The 19,413-nt window shown below is 32.7% G+C and overlaps 2 protein-coding genes across 2 annotated transcripts in view; one reads left to right on the top strand and one right to left on the bottom strand.

Annotated features, from left to right (window-relative positions):
* The window catches only part of Ip6k (Inositol hexakisphosphate kinase), a 154,590-nt gene extending 144,367 nt beyond the window's left edge, over positions 1–10,223 (bottom strand). The window contains exon 1 of the mRNA XM_088229297.1: positions 9,717–10,223. The gene's annotated coding sequence lies outside the window, so the exon portion shown is untranslated. The remainder of the gene's footprint in view (positions 1–9,716) is intronic.
* Positions 10,224–14,717: 4,494 nt separating this feature from the next.
* Positions 14,718–19,147, top strand: LOC148285193 (uncharacterized). Its single transcript, XM_088229339.1, has 5 exons — positions 14,718–15,059; positions 15,402–15,530; positions 16,705–16,802; positions 17,074–17,215; positions 18,878–19,147. The coding sequence occupies exons 1-5, from the start codon at positions 14,838–14,840 to the stop codon at positions 18,941–18,943; spliced, it is 657 nt and encodes a 218-aa protein (XP_088085465.1). The 5' UTR covers positions 14,718–14,837; the 3' UTR covers positions 18,944–19,147.
* The last annotated feature ends 266 nt before the right edge of the window (positions 19,148–19,413 follow it).

Here is a 19,413-nt window from a genome sequence, read left to right as displayed (position 1 = left end):
AAAAAAATATCTTGTTAGTTATTATGGCTAAGCACGGACACAGCCTGTAATTTGAAATGAATAAATAAATTTAATTCAATAAAGCAATTTCCTAGAAAATTTATGAAGTTTGAGCAGAAAAAACGTTTTTTTTCTTCATAAGAATAAAACATTCAGCCTTTTCTTTAAAAGGGAATAACCCGCTAAGCCTCTATTTACGAGGCTTGTCAGCAGGTGGGAAAGAGAGGATATGGAAGAGAGTTGTGAATAATACACCACCACATCCAGACCAATTGAGAACAAATCTTTCTTGGATTTTATTCTTGCAACTGGCGGGAATCGAACCCGCGACGCTAGTTTCGCAGTTGCCCTTCTAACTAACTACGCCAAGGCGCCTATCCGTCATTTTCCGATAAAAAAATAATACATAATAACACTGCACTCGTTCTCATAATATTATATAGCCATGTTTTGGGAGAAATATGCAACTGCGTGTCGCGGAATTTATTCGTGAAGTATTGAAGTGTAAGTCGGTCATGGTCATCTTGCGCTCGGTACGATTACACCGATGCTAATTAAAGGTTTTAAATTCATATTTCCCGTGTCCGGGCGGAATAATGAATACAGTTCTTCGAGTGAAAATAAATGTTAGAACCCTGGACGAGCGTTTTCGACTCTGCATGGCTACTCTGAGGTGAAAATCCTACAGAAATCGAGTGGAGATAAGTCTGCCTCGTGGTGAACCGAGTCTAACGAGGTCCAGAGTTCTATTTCCGGTATGTAAAACATCAATTATTTATTTCAAAATGTGATTTCCACTGTAATATAAGATTATTTAAATACATTGTTTACAGTTAATTAAAGTCGATATAAAACTTTCTAACTTTTTCATGCGATGTTTTCTCTGTTTTTGATTATTATATATTATCCTTAACTTTTACTGTAATTAAATTTATATTTTTAATAAGTACGTGTTAATACCATTTATGTTTTATTTACAATTGACTTTTTATTTCGTATTTGAACAATTTTTTTTAAAACTTCATATACTGTTTTCAAAAAAAAAGTTTTTTCGTACATAACTAATAATGTGTTTATATTTATTATTTTCTCGTCTATTTTTGTAAAGAGTTTTACTTTTTATGTGCATTGCAACATATTATTTTTGTTCCTACACATTAAAAAAAAAAATGTTTTTTTATTTCAATGATTACTTCTGTATTTTTTTACTCACCTGTGTTATTTTTGTAAATTTATAAATTAAACATTAAAAATAATACAAAAACATTTTACAGTCCTTAGACTGGATTTAAAGCGTAAGACCATCTTACCTTTATACATAAAATTATTCAGATACGCTGGAATCGGAGTACCAACTAACGCGCCACTGTGTACGTAATAAAAGCAGAATATAAATATCGATCGGGTTGTGGTCCTGTGGCTAGTATCTCGGACTCACGGACCAAAGGTATGTGGTTCGAATCCCACTCTACCCCAACTCGATTCCCATTTTCTGATAGAGAGTTATTTACAACTCGTTGAAAATGGCCCTCAAAATTAAATATTTGGGTAAATCATAAGAACGCAAATATTTCTTTAAAAAAATAAATAAATATATATATATATAAATGATTACTTGGGTATAACTCGTTTTGTAAAAGAACAGAAGAAATTACGTCCTTAATTGTTTTAATATATACTCGTACATAGTAATTATTGTAACGTCCCAAAACAAGTCATATTAGCACCTACAATTAATTTATAAACAGGTACAATAAATTCATGACAAAAATTGAAGGAACCTGAATAGTAAATAATTACCCCCACCAAAAGCAAAAAACCATTAACATGATATATTAATTCTCTTTGTTGTCTGATGGAAAAATACACAACAAAAATAAACTTTAAAACCTATTTATAAATCATGGCGATCACCACAATTAATTTAATCAAACTCTTAGATTGGCCGATTAAAAAAATATTTTTTACAATACGGACGATAAAAATCACATTTTTAAATTAGTGATAACCAGTTATAATTATTGCATAATTCATCTATTAGTATTTAATACGAGCATATTCGTATTAAAAAACATTGAAATAATTGGTAATTTTTTTTTTGGAATTCCATCCTAAAAATGATGATTTCTGTTTAATAGCAAATAAAATATGGGTATTCGGTTATAAAAATGTTAGGTCGTGAAAATAATCGGTCAGAAAACAGTAATTGTGAAAGTGAAAATCAGTTGACAACCGAAAATTTCTGGAATATTGCTGGAAGGTTCTGTGAAGGAAGTACCGTGGAACCTGGATATGAGAGATACCTCTTTAAAAGAGAGCTGGCTTAAGGTCCTGTCATTTTCCCCCGAAAACCTCTGTAAAAGACATCGGGAAAAACTCTGTATGAGACGACAGTCGTTCTATATGAACTCACTTCTAAATAAGAAAGAGCCGAAACCGTGACCTCTATAAGAGAGCGTTTGGTTTGCAGATGTAGCCGTAGCGTCACTGCTCGCGCACATGCTGACAACTTCTGACAGGTTATGTACATGCACCCGAATTCGTCTCTGCTTCGGAAGCCTATTCGGAAAATTTACAGAACCTCAGTACGATTTGTATGATGTATGTATGTGTATCTCTTTATGCACCTCTTTACCTAATACATACATATGTCATGTACTTTGGTTTTTCTGTACCTCCTGTACATACGTACATAATAGTACACACATAATAGGAATAGGAAGCCCAGTTATGTTTGTAGACCTCTGTAAAAGAAAGCGTGGATATAAGAGAGACCTTCTTATAAAAGTAAAATATCCCGGTCCCTTGGGCTCTCTTATATCCAGATTCGACGGTAGCAACAGAAAATCTGATTCACTAGCATCAGTGTTGCCAGCCTCCATCAACTTAATTTCGGTAGCTGACAAAAAATTCAGTAGATCGCTATCGATGGGTGGTGGAATTTTTAAAAATAGTTTTCGTCGGAAAATCGCCCTTTTTGTGGTCCCAAGGAAGTTCCCCTATTTTTGTTCTACTAAAATGTATCAAGATTTCAACAATATTCCCACTAAAACCATTTTTCTTCATATTCATGAACAACCAGTAGGATTCTCTAGGGTTGGCAATGATGTCTAGATTTATTTTTGTTATTAGGTAGGTTCTTAGCCCTTTATTCAAACATGTTTAATAAAAGAGAGCAATATTGATCATCATTATCATAATTTCTGTATCCGCACCTAGTGGTACATTAGATACTGCATTGACACTACAATTGCAGCGTATCTAGATCATTTTTGTTACATAGAAAGTAAGATGGTCAGTACTAAGCTTCGGGTGCCAGTCCTGGAACATGCAGTGTAGAATTACATTTAAAACTAATATTTGGCGTACACCTTGCCAGAAATCGAACTCAGGGCCTCAAAAATGGTAGGCGAACACGTCAAACGAACACACAACGAGGGGACTTATCTCCACTCGATTTCGATTTCCAGGATTTTTACCTGCGGGTAGCCATCGAGTCAAAAACGCTCGTCCAGGGTTTTGGTTCTTTTACACACTCAGAACTGTACTCTTTATCCTCCCGGACAGCAATATTGATATAACATATATAGGTACTTAAAATGATAATATTTAGGCAGGTAATATGAAGATTTTATAAGTACGCCGTGCACTGATGCGCCCTATTTAAGATCACGATGGTTGGCCTACTTCCATGGGTAGATAAACCAGGTCGTCCTAATTGCGCCAGATTTCACACAGATGCACACTATGATCCTACCTATTTCTTGAATGTTTTCAAGGTGTGCAGGGGTTGTTTTTCAATTTTGAACTAACTCTGCATTCCTTTTTTGTCGTCTAGGGCAGCGGTTTCCATTTTTTTTTGCTCTGGAACCATAATTGAACGTAGTTATGCAGAAAGCAGCCAGCTATAGAAAAGTGAAACTGAGATAATAGCATTTTTGTAAAAAGAGTGAATAATCAAATCTACACAACAGTTTGAAGGTTTTTGACTTTAAGAAATGATAAACAATGAATACATTCGTTTTTTTTTATATTACAAACAACAATCTAATTAGGTATTTGACCAAGTTTAATGATTTTTAAAGTACCGTAAGATTTTTTAAGTGCTATGAGTGTTTTCTGCAAATTGAGAAACGCCATTTTTGTGATCGACACCATTTTCAGAAGGTGATTAATACAATTTTGTCACATGAAAGCGGTCTGGCTATTTTTAGCAGAACATAGAATTGACCTTACTGCACCCGCAAACATCAATATCTCATATTTACAAAATTGTGGACTGGCTGCTTTCTGCATAACTACGTTCATTATTGATCTACCTTTTTTGGAGAGAACCTCATCAGGACAATAAAAAAGTAAATTGACACAAATGTTATTTTTAAGACCCATGACACCTTATTTGACTTGAACAGAAAGACGATATTAAGAATTTAAAATCCTTATTGCACGTATTTAATGCGAAGAATGAAATTTATTCACAGTTTTACTTATAATGTGCCCCAACTCTCGGAACCCCTGTGATCCTTCTAGGTACCGCTGGCGCTGGTCTAGGGAAACTAGAAAAAGGGCAAGAGCTTCTCCACACAATTATCTAGCCGCATTATATACCTCTTCGTTCTAACTCTTAAAGCACCCTCTTAATACCTATCCACAATTCCTCTTTCGTCCCTAACTCATAGTATCCACGCGGCTCGGCTGTGGAATCATCTCCCGTCCACTATCAAAGATATTATTACTCTAGTATCCGTGTTTAAATCACGTCTGAAGAAACATCTCCTTTCTTTTCCTTAATCTCTCCTCCTTTCCTCTTTCCTCTTTATTCCATTTTCCCATTGAGTAATAGTATTGATTTAAGGTAGTTTATATACAAATAAAATTATTTCTTTTTTGTATAGCTTGAGCTTTTTTTTTAATTTTTTTTTTATTGAATATGTTTTGTAACTTGAATTATGTGAATAAAACATTTATTTTATTACAATATTAGAGTTTGTCCAAATGTTCGTAGACAACTGACTGCATTTCACCCCCTCGGGAGTCGTCTTAAATCAGCCAATGACAGGTCATAAGCCGTGTAAATAGACTTCCATATTCCCTTATTTAAGGTATTCTCCATCCTTGTTGTAATTTGTTAATTTATTTTATTGGTTGGTTGGAAGAAATTGCCATTTAGCAACAAACCCGCCGATGTACAACTTACATAATGTACAGAAAGTTAAATAAATATATAGTTTCATTTCCCCATAGGTGTGCTATTTTAGATTTTTAGGTGGTCGGTTTTCCTCCATCTTTGCGACATGCCATGCCCAGGACCCCAGGAGTCGTCTTACTTTTAGAAAGCGTGTAATTGAAGGATCTTGATAACTCGTGGTTGTGTCTAGTACGCCATTCACCATTTTTTGTGTAGTTTTTAATATTCGTCGCAGTTTCTTCCCTCAAAAATATCAAAAATAAACATTATTAGCAATATTTAGAGTATATCCAAGTGCTTGTTTATAGGCTGAATTATATACCCTAGTGAGTTATTACGATCTAAATTTATCGCAAAATAGGGAGAAAACATTTACACCACACACGTCTATCCTGGCATACATCCCTAGCTTTTTCCACATTCATACATCTTGTCATACATGTTTTGACATGACCAGACTTAAGATTTTGGTTTATCCGATCATGCGAAGTCCTTTTTGGTCGTCCTCGTCCAACGAAGGGTCTATCTGAATTTTCAAGAATGTTCAGAAGAGCTGAAATAAGACCTCGATTCAATCAACAAACTAAAATATTTTAGTGTTTGGTCCAGTTTTCAAAATTGGATTACCTTTTTAAATATTGGTGTTGTTTCTTTTTTCTATTTGTATTTAGTGAAATATTTACTGAAACTGTTGAAAACTAAAAAACCGAACAAAATATAAATGTTCCCTTCTGCCATCTGACTACCGATATATATATATATCTGTTTTACCATTATTAATTAATTTACTTATTCATAAATTTATTGCAAAAAAAATAATATACATACTTAATAACGGGGAATCTATATAAAACCAATTAATGTAAAATGAAAACGGAGTGTTCTCTGTTTATGATAGTCTCCATCTAACATGGCACAGCCTGTTCTAAAATGGAGATTTTTTATATTTAGAGCGTAAGTAGTCCTATACTAATAAAACAATAACATAAAAAAGAAAAACTAAAACTACTTAATTATAAATGCCTAGCTAATCAAATGTAAGAAATTAAAAATCATTATTATACAAATATAAAGTATATATAAGTGCCAAGAATACATGTTACTTAAACATAAATAATATGGTATAAACATAATAAAACAAATATAAAGCAATGAAATATATAAAAATATAAATAATATGTGTACCAATTATATAAAGTACTACGTTAATTGATTTACATATATTTTTCAAAAAAATCTCTCTCTACACTATTTATATGTGCAGTTATTTTTATTTTGAAAATTTGTTTTACATTTTGAGTCTTTTATATTTGGCAATAAATCAATAAATATTTTGGACCAATTACATTGTATTGCTTTTTACCAAAGGCGGTTGATACAAATGGGACAGTACAGTTAATTTGTGTAGCTGAACGAGTGTTTATATTTTGTTGGGTTCTTTTGACCTAACTTAATTTATCATAAACTAAATTTAAGTAGTAGGCACCTCACAAACAATTGTCTTACATCCAATATCTTTAACTCAGCGAATAGATCTTCCGTTGAATACCTCAAGGGTTATCTCGTCATCCATTCGTTCTACATGACCAAACCATCTCAGATATAAGTCTAAGCATTCACAGGGATTGTGATATGTCATTGGCTGGTTTAAGTGGTCACTTTACACTTGTGTAACATTCACCATTCTGCCTATGTATAGACCATCCGCTTTTCCTTTACTTTTCCATATTTTGACTTTTGTAAAGTAAAAAAACTTTATTGGTGAGAGTGAGATTCATCTGGCTGAATTATTTTACCCACTAGTCAACGCCTAAAAATAGTTTAGTAAACAGGTGTAAGAGTTAAGGAAATGCGGATGTTTAAACATAGGCAGAATGGTGAATATTACGCAGTGTTTAAAGTGGCCACTTAAAACAGCCAATGACAAATTAAGTCCGGTAAATGCCTAGACTTCCATATTCTCTTCTCAAACATGTATTCCCTCTCGGTTGCAATATATTATGATAAAAATAATTTGTTTCGCCGTAACGGCCTGCCTAAAGCTCGGGTTTCCTAGGAGAGCGGTGCCCGTATTTTAACGGCCGTAGTGAACGGTGATGCAGTGGACAGCCGTCGTAACGTCGACTAGAGAGTGGTTTCCTAGGGAAACGGTGTTAAATGGTGTTGATAACACCGTTTTCCTAGGAAACCACACTCTAGTCACCGTTACGACGGCTGTCCACTGCATCACCGTTCACTACGGCCGTTAAAATACGGGGACCGCTGTCCTAGGAAACCCTAGCTTAAGTGCCTGCCTATATGTTTAGTGTTTTGTATCGTGCTAATCCAACCGGCCCGGTAAAATTAGGGCGGACGGATATATTTTTTTTTGTTTAATTTCAACTTACGGGCGAAAATTTCGCTAAATTAAATCAAGTGGAAATTAGTCGGCCTCATGTTGTAATAGTTCGTGCGTTTACCTTCCAATCAATAAATGAAATAATTTTAAAAATTGAATTATTATACCCTTACATACTCTAAGATTATACCATAAAAGTCAATCCATTCACACACATATATACATTGACATATTTATATAAAGACGCGCCCCATATAGTAAAATATTTTTTTTTAAAGTGACACGAAAACGTCCCCATAGACAATATAAGAAGGTACTTTTGACAGATTACAATAGAGTTGTGGCAGTCTTTTATCTTTGGATTTTAGATATCGATTTTGAATAATTATCCGTCAGATAGGGTCAATAGAAACGAATTTTCATGACTAAATAGCTTAATACGTAATGATTCAACGTCAAAATTACCGTCGATTAATTTTAATTCATTGTATTGCGAACTCCTTAAAAAACCAAAAATTGGAGGGTACTAATTTTTGATAAAAAAAAAGTTAGTATTTGGATGTTACAGTCAATATTCGTTTTTGGTGGCTACCAAACATATTAATTCCTTAAACTCCTTATAATTTCGACCCATTTATTTCTAACGCTGGATTTTGGGAAATGAAAAATAATATGCTCACATTTATTATATTTTAAAAACGTATTACCTATCATTGCAGCCATTGAATTAAGAATAGTCCAGAAACCGGATACGCGCATCAAACAGAAGGCGACTAAACAACTCTTAAAGGAGTAGTTTTACGTTTTGACCCATTAGTTTATTTGTAGACGTTGCTCAGTACGCAACTCCGATTTGAATTCAACTATGCCGTGTTGTGTCTTTTTAAAGTGTAGAAATACTGCTGGAATCTTAAAGAAACAGGATGGGATCACATTTCATGGGTAAGTAGCAAATGCATTACTTAAAAATGGAATTATTTTTCCACCTGTCGGATTGTCAAAGAAAACAAAATGGACATTTTGTTAGTGTGGCCAGGGTAGTCATTTTTTTTACGCTACTTTGCTCATCTAATGAGAGAACTAATGAAAATTGGACCTCTCGGATTAAACAACGCCGTGGTGAACATTTGACGGACATTATCTTTAAAACATCAAATATTATCTAACATGACAAAAAAAATCCGTATTATATGTAGAATATGTGTATTAATATGTCAATGTATATATATTAATGTCCACCTATGTTATTTTATCGGGCCGGGTGAATTTTTACAATAGTGTGAAAGCGGCCTTTGTTTGTATACTGGCCTAATTAGCGATTTGTATAAATAATCTAGATCAGATTTACGAGCTTACTCGTTTCCTGAGACTCGCTCGTACTAGGATTTTTAGAAACAATTCAAATTAATAAGGTTGATATGTGCACGCTGACACTTGCGAACTTAATTTGCGCATGCGCTTGTTGATCCCGCGTAATTTTAAAATAGGGGGGAATAGGGATGCGGCAATCTATAATTATTTTATTATAACATATTGACATCGATATTCTTAGATGCGATTTCCAGAAGATGAAACAATTTCGTGGATTTTTTTTCATTATTTTAGCTCAACTTTTTAACTCAACTCCTTGACTGGATATTGTCCACTTAGTACACGCTGTTATACTAGTTAGCGATGGGCTAACGCACATAAGTAACAATATAATACGTGTACATTCGTTTACGTCGGTGTGTTCACATATAAAAAAATTGACAAATCTACTCATTTCCATATACCTGTAATTTTATGTTAACTAAAAAAACGAATAATAGATTATAGGTGTGGGGGGTATTTTTACTTTCATTTCACATAAAGTTTGACAGTGTGGTTGACTATTGGGGTTTAAAATATGCATTTATTTTTTTAATATCCCCTTAAAAGCTTAAAAGTTCGTAATATCACTATATTTTATACCTTACATAGTTAGATCGTGACATATACACAATGTAACACGTGCATAACATTATACTGTAAAATTATTAGTCTTAAAAAATATTAAAAGAAAGCCTATATCAATCGCGATTATTTTTTAAATCCCAACCTAAAACCAGCATTAAAATTTTCAGTGTTCTTTATAATGAATAAATCATTTACCGTTAGCGTAAACACAAAATTCAATTCATTCAAAAAAGGTCAAGTAAAAAGGCATACCTTGATAAAAAGCAGTCAGCTGTGCGCAGTAAATGCGCTGATCGCAGAATCGATCCGCTATTCGCTCTCACTTAACTCGTTACCAACTTAACAAACATAAAACGTCACACAAAGAACTAATATGGCGAAATACTGCAGTATCTCGTGATTTAAAACTATGACCACTAACTGCGACAATTGTGCGAAGTTACAAAATACTATTGAATAATATGATATCACATCGTACGTATTTTATAAGGTAATAAGTACAATAATGGTGGCTTCGTTTTTAACCTGAAATGTTCATTTTTTTCAAGTTATTACTTCATGTTTATGAATTAAGAGGTTAACAATTTCATTGTATAACTCGTTATCACTTTATCAATAAACCCGAATAGTTGATACTTATATTTGAACTTGAAAAGGATTTCACGCAATCCTGCCGTACATTTAGAGACATCCAAAACCAACTGCAAAAGAGACAACTTGCCCACTTGACTGACATCTGACATGCGCTCATGCGCAGTCAGCAGTTACATGTTTTCCACCCCCACTATTCAGCTGTTTTTGTAATTTATAAATGTGTATTCAGAAGTGTTGTTTGTTTTTAATTATTTGTGTTGTTGTATTCATTTTATTAATAAAATCCCTATTTAATTCACAAGTTATCGTACTTACCGTGCAATATTTGATTATAAAATAAAACTTATAGGTACTTCAAGAAGTGATCCACCCTTTTTACTGATCCTTTATAATCAATTTTAATTAGAATATTTTTTTACACAAACTCAAAGTGAAATTCTGAATACCAACAATAAAAAACTCGTATCAAAAAGCAAGTCAAACAAGAAAATGTTTAGAAACAATTGGTAAAGTATATTAAATAAACATGCAACATAAATATTATCCAAATTATGTTATTTAGAATAGGGGGACATGTTCTTATCAACAAAAAAAGAATAAATTATTCACTGGCACAATCGACCTATTAATACACATAAACGGGCCTTGAGTCCTCAAAAATGATGACCAAATGCTCTATCTAGTCGTTAGTGACGTTTAAGATCAAAACCAAAATGCCTGCTTGTGTGATGAAAGTGGGTAAAAACCTCTCGGATAAACATTGTAAAAGGGATCGTGTTACTTTTCATTGGAAAATATTTGTCCATGCGTAGGTTGACAAAACTTAAAATTATAAATAATGTTTTAGTAAACGTCAAACTAGGTCTAGCGGCGCGATTGCGAAGCTCTTCTTACTTACAAGATGATAGGAATACGTTTTTAAAATAAAATAAATGTGACAATAATATTATCATATTATTTTGCACTCTCCAAAATCCAGTGAAAAGAAGTAAATGGGTTGATATTACTAATTTATTTATTTATTATGTATACGGCCTAAGCCAATTACAACAGTTACGTACATGAAGAAATATATACACAAGAAACTGAATAAAAGAACATAAAACTATGTCGTAAAGACAAACAAGGGCAATAGAATAATGATAAACAATATATTCATAACGATAAACATATAAAACTTCGAGCTAAACCATGCCAATCCATCTTCATCCCACACTACTTTAGTGGCAAAGAGGTCTATGAAAAGCCGGAAGATCTATCCAAAGAATTCCAAGTTATGAGACGAATTGACTTATCTAAACATTTTTTAAATTTTGGAAATTGGGTCATAAAAACAAATGTTGCTCTTAGAAGATTAAATAAATAGCTGATTTTGACTTCTGGTGACATTTTTATTTTATTTTATTTTTTATACATTTTATCGTATATACATTTTTGGTTGAAAATTTTCCTCAGCTAACAAGGGTACATACCCCATTCCAGCTAGGCAAATACATTTTAATACATAATAATAATTTATTTATATTTACATGGTTGGGAACATTAAAAGAAATTGATTGCAACAGAGATGGGACGGGACATCACTTATAGCATGAGTATTTAGAAAATGCATATGAGGTCCATCTCAATTGTATGTTTCTCTAATGAAGACAGATCAAGATAAATAAATAAGAAATTTAAGAAAATAATTAGAGTAAAATCCACCAAATACGAATACAAACTTTTTAATGTACCTACTAATGATGAGTACCTATCCTCCATTTTTTGCTAGTACGTATATGCATGCTCGTTGAATGCGGCCCTGGGATGGAATTCTGAATCTCCTCTACCCCGTAGAGAGCGATTAATTTTGGGATTTTCATTTTTTGCCTGCGTTTACGCTTTGCTTCCTATTTGGCCACACTGATCATTAAACGTCAAATAAATATAAACACTTGAAATCAAACATGATGATTTTAATTTATAACATTATGGCGACTTTAAGTATTATCTAAAACACTTAATTAGATTGAATTGTCCTAACTATATTCGTTGTTTATGTTTTCCGTTTTACAGTTTATACATAATTTGACATTTAATCATCAGTGTGGCCATTATATGAAGCAAAGTGTCGTCGCATTAAAATTAAAAATCCCTAAATTAACCACTCTGTAGAGAAGATTTAGAATACCACCACTGGGGTGATATTCCAAAAGATCTCGCGGCCGTAGAAAACACCTTTATTTCGTGTATTTTGTATGTAAATACACTAGATAAAAGTGTTTTCTACGGCCACGATAGCAGTTCAGAATAGCACCGCTGGTATAAATTAACAAACTCAGTAACTACGGGTACGTTTTCGTATCACTACTTTTAAAAATATTTTACAAAAAGGGTGCGTCTATGTGTATTAATAGGTTGATGACTGGCGCTATAAGAATAATAATATGTCAAGCGCAAGGTGGAAATTAGAGGGTTATGAAGTGACGGCATTAAAAGCGATAAATTTGATTTAAAAAAATGGGTGTAAGGTATTCATTTTTATATTCGGATACTTTGGGAATCGCAGAATACCCTAAAACAATTATCTGAGGGCTGTGTACCCTTGTAAACCAACGAGGGCGGGGGCAGGATTGGGACGCCTTCTCGAAGATGCGAAGAGATTTAAAGACACATATGGCTTATAACTAATAAGTCAACTATGGCAAGAACAATTACGGGGGTGTTTAGGATCGAGCAAGACCCCATTTGAACTCTTTGAACAATGGGTTAGTACCCAAGAGAACGCGCAAGTTTACTGTTAAAATCATAAAACTGTTTTTTACTAGCAAACGCACACAACAAACTTATACTTAGTTTTCATGTTATACTGCATTTTACAAGTTTTCATCGACATCATGCAGAGGCTGTTCAAATTTACACTGCACACATGTTCTGTTTACTTAAAACCCGGTAATTTCCAAATTCATAAAACAAAATTTAAACTTCAATTCATTTAGGTATCTACGAACATATTCATTAGACCATTTTTATGTAGTTATTAAAAAGACATATTTTTTGTGGGGGCGCTAGTCAAATGATTCGGAAAATACACAACAAATTAGTGAACCTCTTGCACCTCTCCAGTACGATTCTGAACGCTCTCTAAGGGGTAAGGAAAGCGTTGCTAGAAGGTAGTTGGTACGTAAATTACGTGCTTGCAATGCTTTTTTAAACGTTGACATTATTTGATGAATCTTCACGTTTTTCTTATAAATGTGTCATTCGTAACCTATGGACATATACTGAATATAGATTATGGAATTATTAGATTATAATATAGGATTAATTTTTTAGTCTAAAATTTCTTCGACATTCATTTGTAATTTACTAGATCCAACTTGTTCTTTTCTCTTAACTCGCTCGAAACTAAAGAATAAGGTAAATGTTTTTTTTTTGTTGTAGGCATCACATGGCTTATGAAGACCATTGATTTGTTTTTTAGCATTTATTTTGTAATAATAATTGGTTGTGATTGCTTATTACTTTGGGGGCTAATGTGAGGATAAACCATTTTGCTGGTACTCACTAACATGAATTTGTAACAAAGAGAGACGCACTATTCGGAATTTTTAACTCATGAAAGGATAAAAGAAAAACCAAAAAGTCAGTCAACTTGCAAAAAAACATCAGTCGTGTGAAATGTCAAAACTTTTAGAATCACTGACGCACATTATTGTCTGTGGTTATTTTTTCTATTTTTGATCTCCATGACTGTCTGTGAAGGAGGTCACGTCGATTGCTAAAGATGTTGCAATATAAATAAAAATACCCGACTTTTAGGGAACAAATGTTATGATATAATAGTTTTCTTGGCACAATATAACCCGAATACCTAAATCAATACTCACCGACAAAAATACTTAAAAACCGGTTTACAAATGTTCAAAGCCATTGCGTTTCTCATTAGAAAGTCCAAATATTTAAATACTTAACTGCATAAAATGTTTTTTTTTTTACGAAAACCTCTTCCAAATTTAAATCGAATTTAATTTTTAAGGTTAAATATAATAACAATATAAAAAAAAAAACATCACAACATTATTCAAGTCATTAATTTGTCGACCGCATATTTCGGTAGGGAATTAAGCTCTTTCAGTGATTTATGATTTTTGATGCGGTAATTTGAGTTTTGGAAAAAGCGAAATGACACGGGAGAAATCCAACGGTGATTTAACAAGTATGTTTTTGGATGTCTTTTTTTCCCCCAGGTGTTCTTATTTCCGTTGCGGTTGCAGCGGCTAATTTACCTTTCGCTCATTATCGTTGATACTATTGTAATAAATTTAATTTACGATTGGCACTACTTTTATTTGTTATGCTGGTTATGGTTAAATTATTATTATCAACATTTAAAAAAATAATCGTGATACTAAAATTGGAATTTTCTTAGTGTTCAGTTGGCAACTTTTTTGTACTTTATGCTACGATCTGTATCAATACGAAATAATTGGTTTCCCATTTATTTTCTTATCCTCAAAAGCTTTTTATTGGCAGGATTATTAATCTTTTATCATATATGATAATCGTTATAATTATTGAAGCGATAAAACAGGAGCAATAGCATAAAATATCTGAGAAGGTTTGAAAAATAAAAATCGCGCCAGAAATGTCATTTTTGACGTAAACCATAGACGATCCGAGTCACTGTCACCGACAGGATAGATGTAGCCAGCTGCTAGGGTATAAGGTAAAATTATACGAATCTATAATTTTCTATTATTCTTATTTTATGCATTTATAATTTATGTTCTATAGTCTATGGTATGTGGTGTTGCGCACGAGGCTTTGTACTCTGTGTCTTTTAATTACCAAAATTTGCTAAATAACCTGCCGGTATACAAAAAAACCTCTTATATGGATTTATCCGATGACTTTGAACAAGATAGTGGAATGGAATCATCTACACTATATGGCGATGATAGCAGTAAAGACGATACCCCTGAGCGTAAACCTGAAGAACCAGGTTTACCTATAAAAGGAGTAAGTTGCATTAGTATCTATAAAATATGATTTATTTTAAGTAAACTTTCGTGATGTTGTTTCATGTCTCAAGTTTTTGGTGAAATTGATCTTCTATTTAATGTTTGTTTTCAAGGGCGAATTTTTAATCAAAGTTCAAATTGTCACTGATATCTTGATTATCTAATTTTACGGACTGAAAGCCAAATTCACAGGTTAAATGTATCTGTCCCTGTATCAATATATTTTATTTTTGTATTCAAATATATTTATTTTTCTAAAAGTTTCCACATTAGAGACGCATGCCGTTTATTCTATCTCAAATGTCACTAAGACTAATCACATTAACAATTTTGTTTGCAGGATATAGTGGAGAATAAAGAAAAAAAAGTTAATCCTACACCCATTCCCACCGTGGAAGTAGTAAGTCCCCCCGCAGAAAATGATGGCACTGTTGCGAGATTGTATCCACCGGGCGAATCTTATGATGATGTAAATATTCATTTATTTTAAACTTGGAGGAAACTTTAAAGGACATTGGTGGTTTTCTCTGTCCGGGCCGATCGAGAATGCAGTTTTGTGAGAAAAATCCTGGAAAAATTATTGTGTTGAGATAAATCCGCCTTGTAAAGTTAGTGGTTGGTGTGATAATTTTTGGTCAACATTAAAAAAGTGCAGAATAGGAACATAAATTCTTATTGCTTGAAAAAATATGACTCAAGTTGCTATGGCGTCATAATGTGTTTTTTAATTGAGCCCTTATTTATGATTTTCGGGCGCTTAAGCTTTTTCGGCTTGCAACAAAATGAGGAAGCAGATGATTGCACAAGCTTCATTTACTAATGCCTCCATTTAAATTTGGGGGTTATCCTTATGTATTATATTTTTTGATTTGCCATATTAGTCAGCTGGAGATTCTCTGAAAGCCATGAATATGTTTAAGGTCAATATAACCAAGTGGTTGCTGCAATGAACTACAAAAAGGTTTATGATTTACTCTAGGTTATACGGTGAACCAAATATTAAAATTTATTTTTATCTTTCTTCTTTTAATGACTAGTATAATTTTTCTTCTTGAATACCTGTATGTCCCATTAATTTTGTAACCAGGAAATTCACAGTTTGTTTGCCTTAGAATAGGCTCTTGTCTAGTTGGGTGGCAAATTATGAATTGCAAATAAATTGATGTAATGCAATGTATTTATTCAGATAGTTGTATGAAAAAAAAAACTAGTAATTCCTTGACTATTAAATAATAATATGTTGAAGCTCCCACGGCTCTCAGCATCTCATATTGCAGAGCTGTATTTAGGAAAATTATCCTGCATTTTATAGCAATTTTCAAGTTACAAAACGTAAAAAGAAAAAAGATGACACCGGCCTTATACTGTAAAATCTGAGAAAAATGTGTAATTACTGCAATTGCCATATCAAAATAATTCTTTTTTGTCATATATAATTATAAAAAGGCCCGCAACACAGTATGAAACCCGGATATTTGTAATATCATTAAAGTGTTATGTATAGTATTACTTTACTTTTTATGAAATCAACTGGCAGTACAATATTTTGTATGTTAATTAATTAAATAAATACGACCTTGCATATTGGATTGCAAAATAAAAGATATTCAAGAAATACCAAATATGTGAATTTGATTTTTCAGGAGCCTGATGAAACTTTTGGAGAGCGATTATGGGGGCTCACTGAAATGTTCCCCCAAAGTCTCGTTAACACAACTCATTTATTTGTTACTAAAAGTTGGTAAGGAGTATGATAAATACTATTATAGTACATTAATATATTGTCAGATATGTATTGAGCAGGAAATATAGTAGTCTTGACTTATAACCAAGTTTATGTGATAACTTTACACACTGTGTTACATTCACCACACAATTTGAGCACTCGTGTTTCTTCCAGTCTTACATCTGTTGATTTTTGTTCAATTTATTTTAAATACCACAATGTGGAAAATTATTTTAGTTTTTTTATCTATTGGATATATGCACTCATGTTTGTTTAATACTTCCAGGTCTGGTATAAAAGCTTTTTATTCATTTTCCCGGACGGTATCGTTTATTGTAGCAACTTCATCTGTACTGTTATTTGCCCCTGTTGTATTTGAATTGGAGCGGGCGAAAATGGATGAAATGCAAAAAAGTCAACAAAAGCAGGTATATTGAATAAATTTACAACAGAAATTAATTTCACATCTTACAAATAACGCAGCTAAAAATGTGCCAGCCCAGGGTTTTCCTAAGTTTTTCAGCAACGGAACACTTAGTTAATTTTTTAGGTTGGGTAATTCATAATAGAAAAAATAAAAAATGTCATTAAAACATTTATTATTTATTTAGTATTTTACATTAAAATATGAATGAATAAAACTCTCGATGACTCAGTATGATTTTGAGTTCTTGAATTGCAAGTCTTTTTGATATCAAGCACTTGGTGAGTTGAATTCTTACATGTTTGGCGGCCTCCGTGGTGAAGTGGTTAAGACGCTAGACTCGTGCACGGAAGGTTCCGGGCTCGATTCCGGTGAGAACACAAAGATTGAATGTGATTTTTCTTAATCCTGGTGTTCTGTACTTTAGTTGCATCTCCTGACCTGTTGTGGTGCAATAAATATATCTCTTGTAGCATCGAATTGTTTCTGCACTTTGACTTTGTTGCGGCATAATTAGAAAATCCCACTTTGCAAAAATAAGTTGCAGAAAACGGAAGTAAAACACATTGGTGTACTCTAACAAACTCATCCTGATATCATTAATCTTTGTATTTTTGTTTCAAATCAGAGTCACTGATTGAATCAATTAGATTTTCACAATCACTTGTGCTAAGCCTAGTTTGCTTGTCACGGAAAATGGATCACGAAACGAGGAATTTTTCTTACCAGTTTTGGGAAAATATTGCAAAAAAGTTGTTTTGCGTATAGAATTACTCCAATTTTTTTGAAGAACACCTGTTCAGGCTCCGTGGAATACTGGTGTTCCGCAGAACATAGTTTGGGAAACCCTTTAGTAGTAGTAGTAGCTCAAAATACTTATTTTTTGTACATTTTTAATTGCGGTTATAAAGTCATTCATTTATTATTATGTTTATTCATATGGGATGTTCATAATTGAGTACATAACTAGAAATATATTCTTTTCATATACATATTTGTATATAAATATAAATAATAAATACCAATATTAATTGTACAATCTTTTTTACAATTAACCTCCGTGGCGTAATGGCTAGAATACTTGGCTCTTACATGGAAAGTTCCAGGTTCGATTCCCGGCGAGAATGCAAAAATTTAATGTGATTTTTTTCAAGCCTGGATGTTCTCACCGTACACTTTTTAGTTGGGCCTCTTGTGGTGCAAAATACAATTATTTTCCCTTTCTTGAACAATTTACATTTTGTCGCTTACACTCTTTAAATTTCTGCTGAAAATAAACCACAACCTCTTTTTACACTGTTTTGCAATCACGCGGTACAAAAATTTAGTTTAAAAAAATTTTTGAACATCAATTTAGCAATGCGTAATAGTAATATAATTATTTTATTTCTTATTGGAACTCCCTACATCGCTATTTTACTTTACATGTAATATTATATGATAGTGATAGGAAATAATCTTTGTCACGAATTTTATGCCATGAAGAAAAAAATTAAAGTACATTAAATAGTAAACAATTTCATTTTTAGAAACCTATCCACCATTTTTCATTTTTTAATATCCTTTATTTTTTTTATACGGAACTGGTGGAACGTATCCGCCATGTAAAAAGAGTTTCTAGTGTATATGTATAATGAGTGATACTAATCAGTAAATTGTTTTTCAGTTCCTTTTAGGTCCAAGTGCAGCAATGGTCGGAGCAGGAGCTCCTCCTCCACCCATACCACGATAGGTGCCTCCATCTACTATAGGAACTTCATGTTAGAAGCCACTTTCACACCTATTGACTTAGTAGCAACAGTCGTCTAGTCTATTTATGTCTGTTATGTAGCCAACCCTATAGAGAAAGTGTCTGCATTGAAAATCTGAAAAATCCATGTTTGGAAATGTGTACCAATCCAACTGTTTTAATAAAACTGCTGTTATTCGCAATTAACGTAATCTATTTGATTGGCAATTTTTATCTACCCTCGGAAGTACTATGCAGGTATCAAAAGATTAGAATAATTCATAAAATATGTCATTTTTACAAAGAGAGACTTAGTTCTTTCTTAGTTACATTAAGTTTTTTAATAATGCATTTGTCAATGTGATTTTTAAGATATATATATGTAATTTCCGTTTTGTCATTTAGCTAACAACGCTGCAAGTAATTTTTGTTATTTTTATAAGACAATGAAAAAACTGCTTATTTTATTGAAT

This window comes from Micrasema longulum, unplaced genomic scaffold (assembly GCF_059751315.1).
Source record: "Micrasema longulum isolate JH-2025_06_02 unplaced genomic scaffold, ASM5975131v1 h1tg000049l, whole genome shotgun sequence".
Taxonomy (NCBI): domain Eukaryota; kingdom Metazoa; phylum Arthropoda; class Insecta; order Trichoptera; family Brachycentridae; genus Micrasema; species Micrasema longulum.
This window is presented reverse-complemented; position numbering and strand designations above follow the sequence as displayed.

Excerpts from the sequence above, each read along its gene's own strand:
- LOC148285193 (XM_088229339.1), top strand. The coding sequence starts at position 14,838 with ATGGTATGTGGTGTTGCGCACGAGGCTTTGTACTCTGTGTCTTTTAAT. Across the intron at positions 15,060-15,401 it reads CAGGTTTACCTATAAAAGGA|GATATAGTGGAGAATAAAGA; the intron begins GTAAGTTGCATT and ends TTTTGTTTGCAG. Across the intron at positions 15,531-16,704 it reads CGGGCGAATCTTATGATGAT|GAGCCTGATGAAACTTTTGG; the intron begins GTAAATATTCAT and ends TTGATTTTTCAG.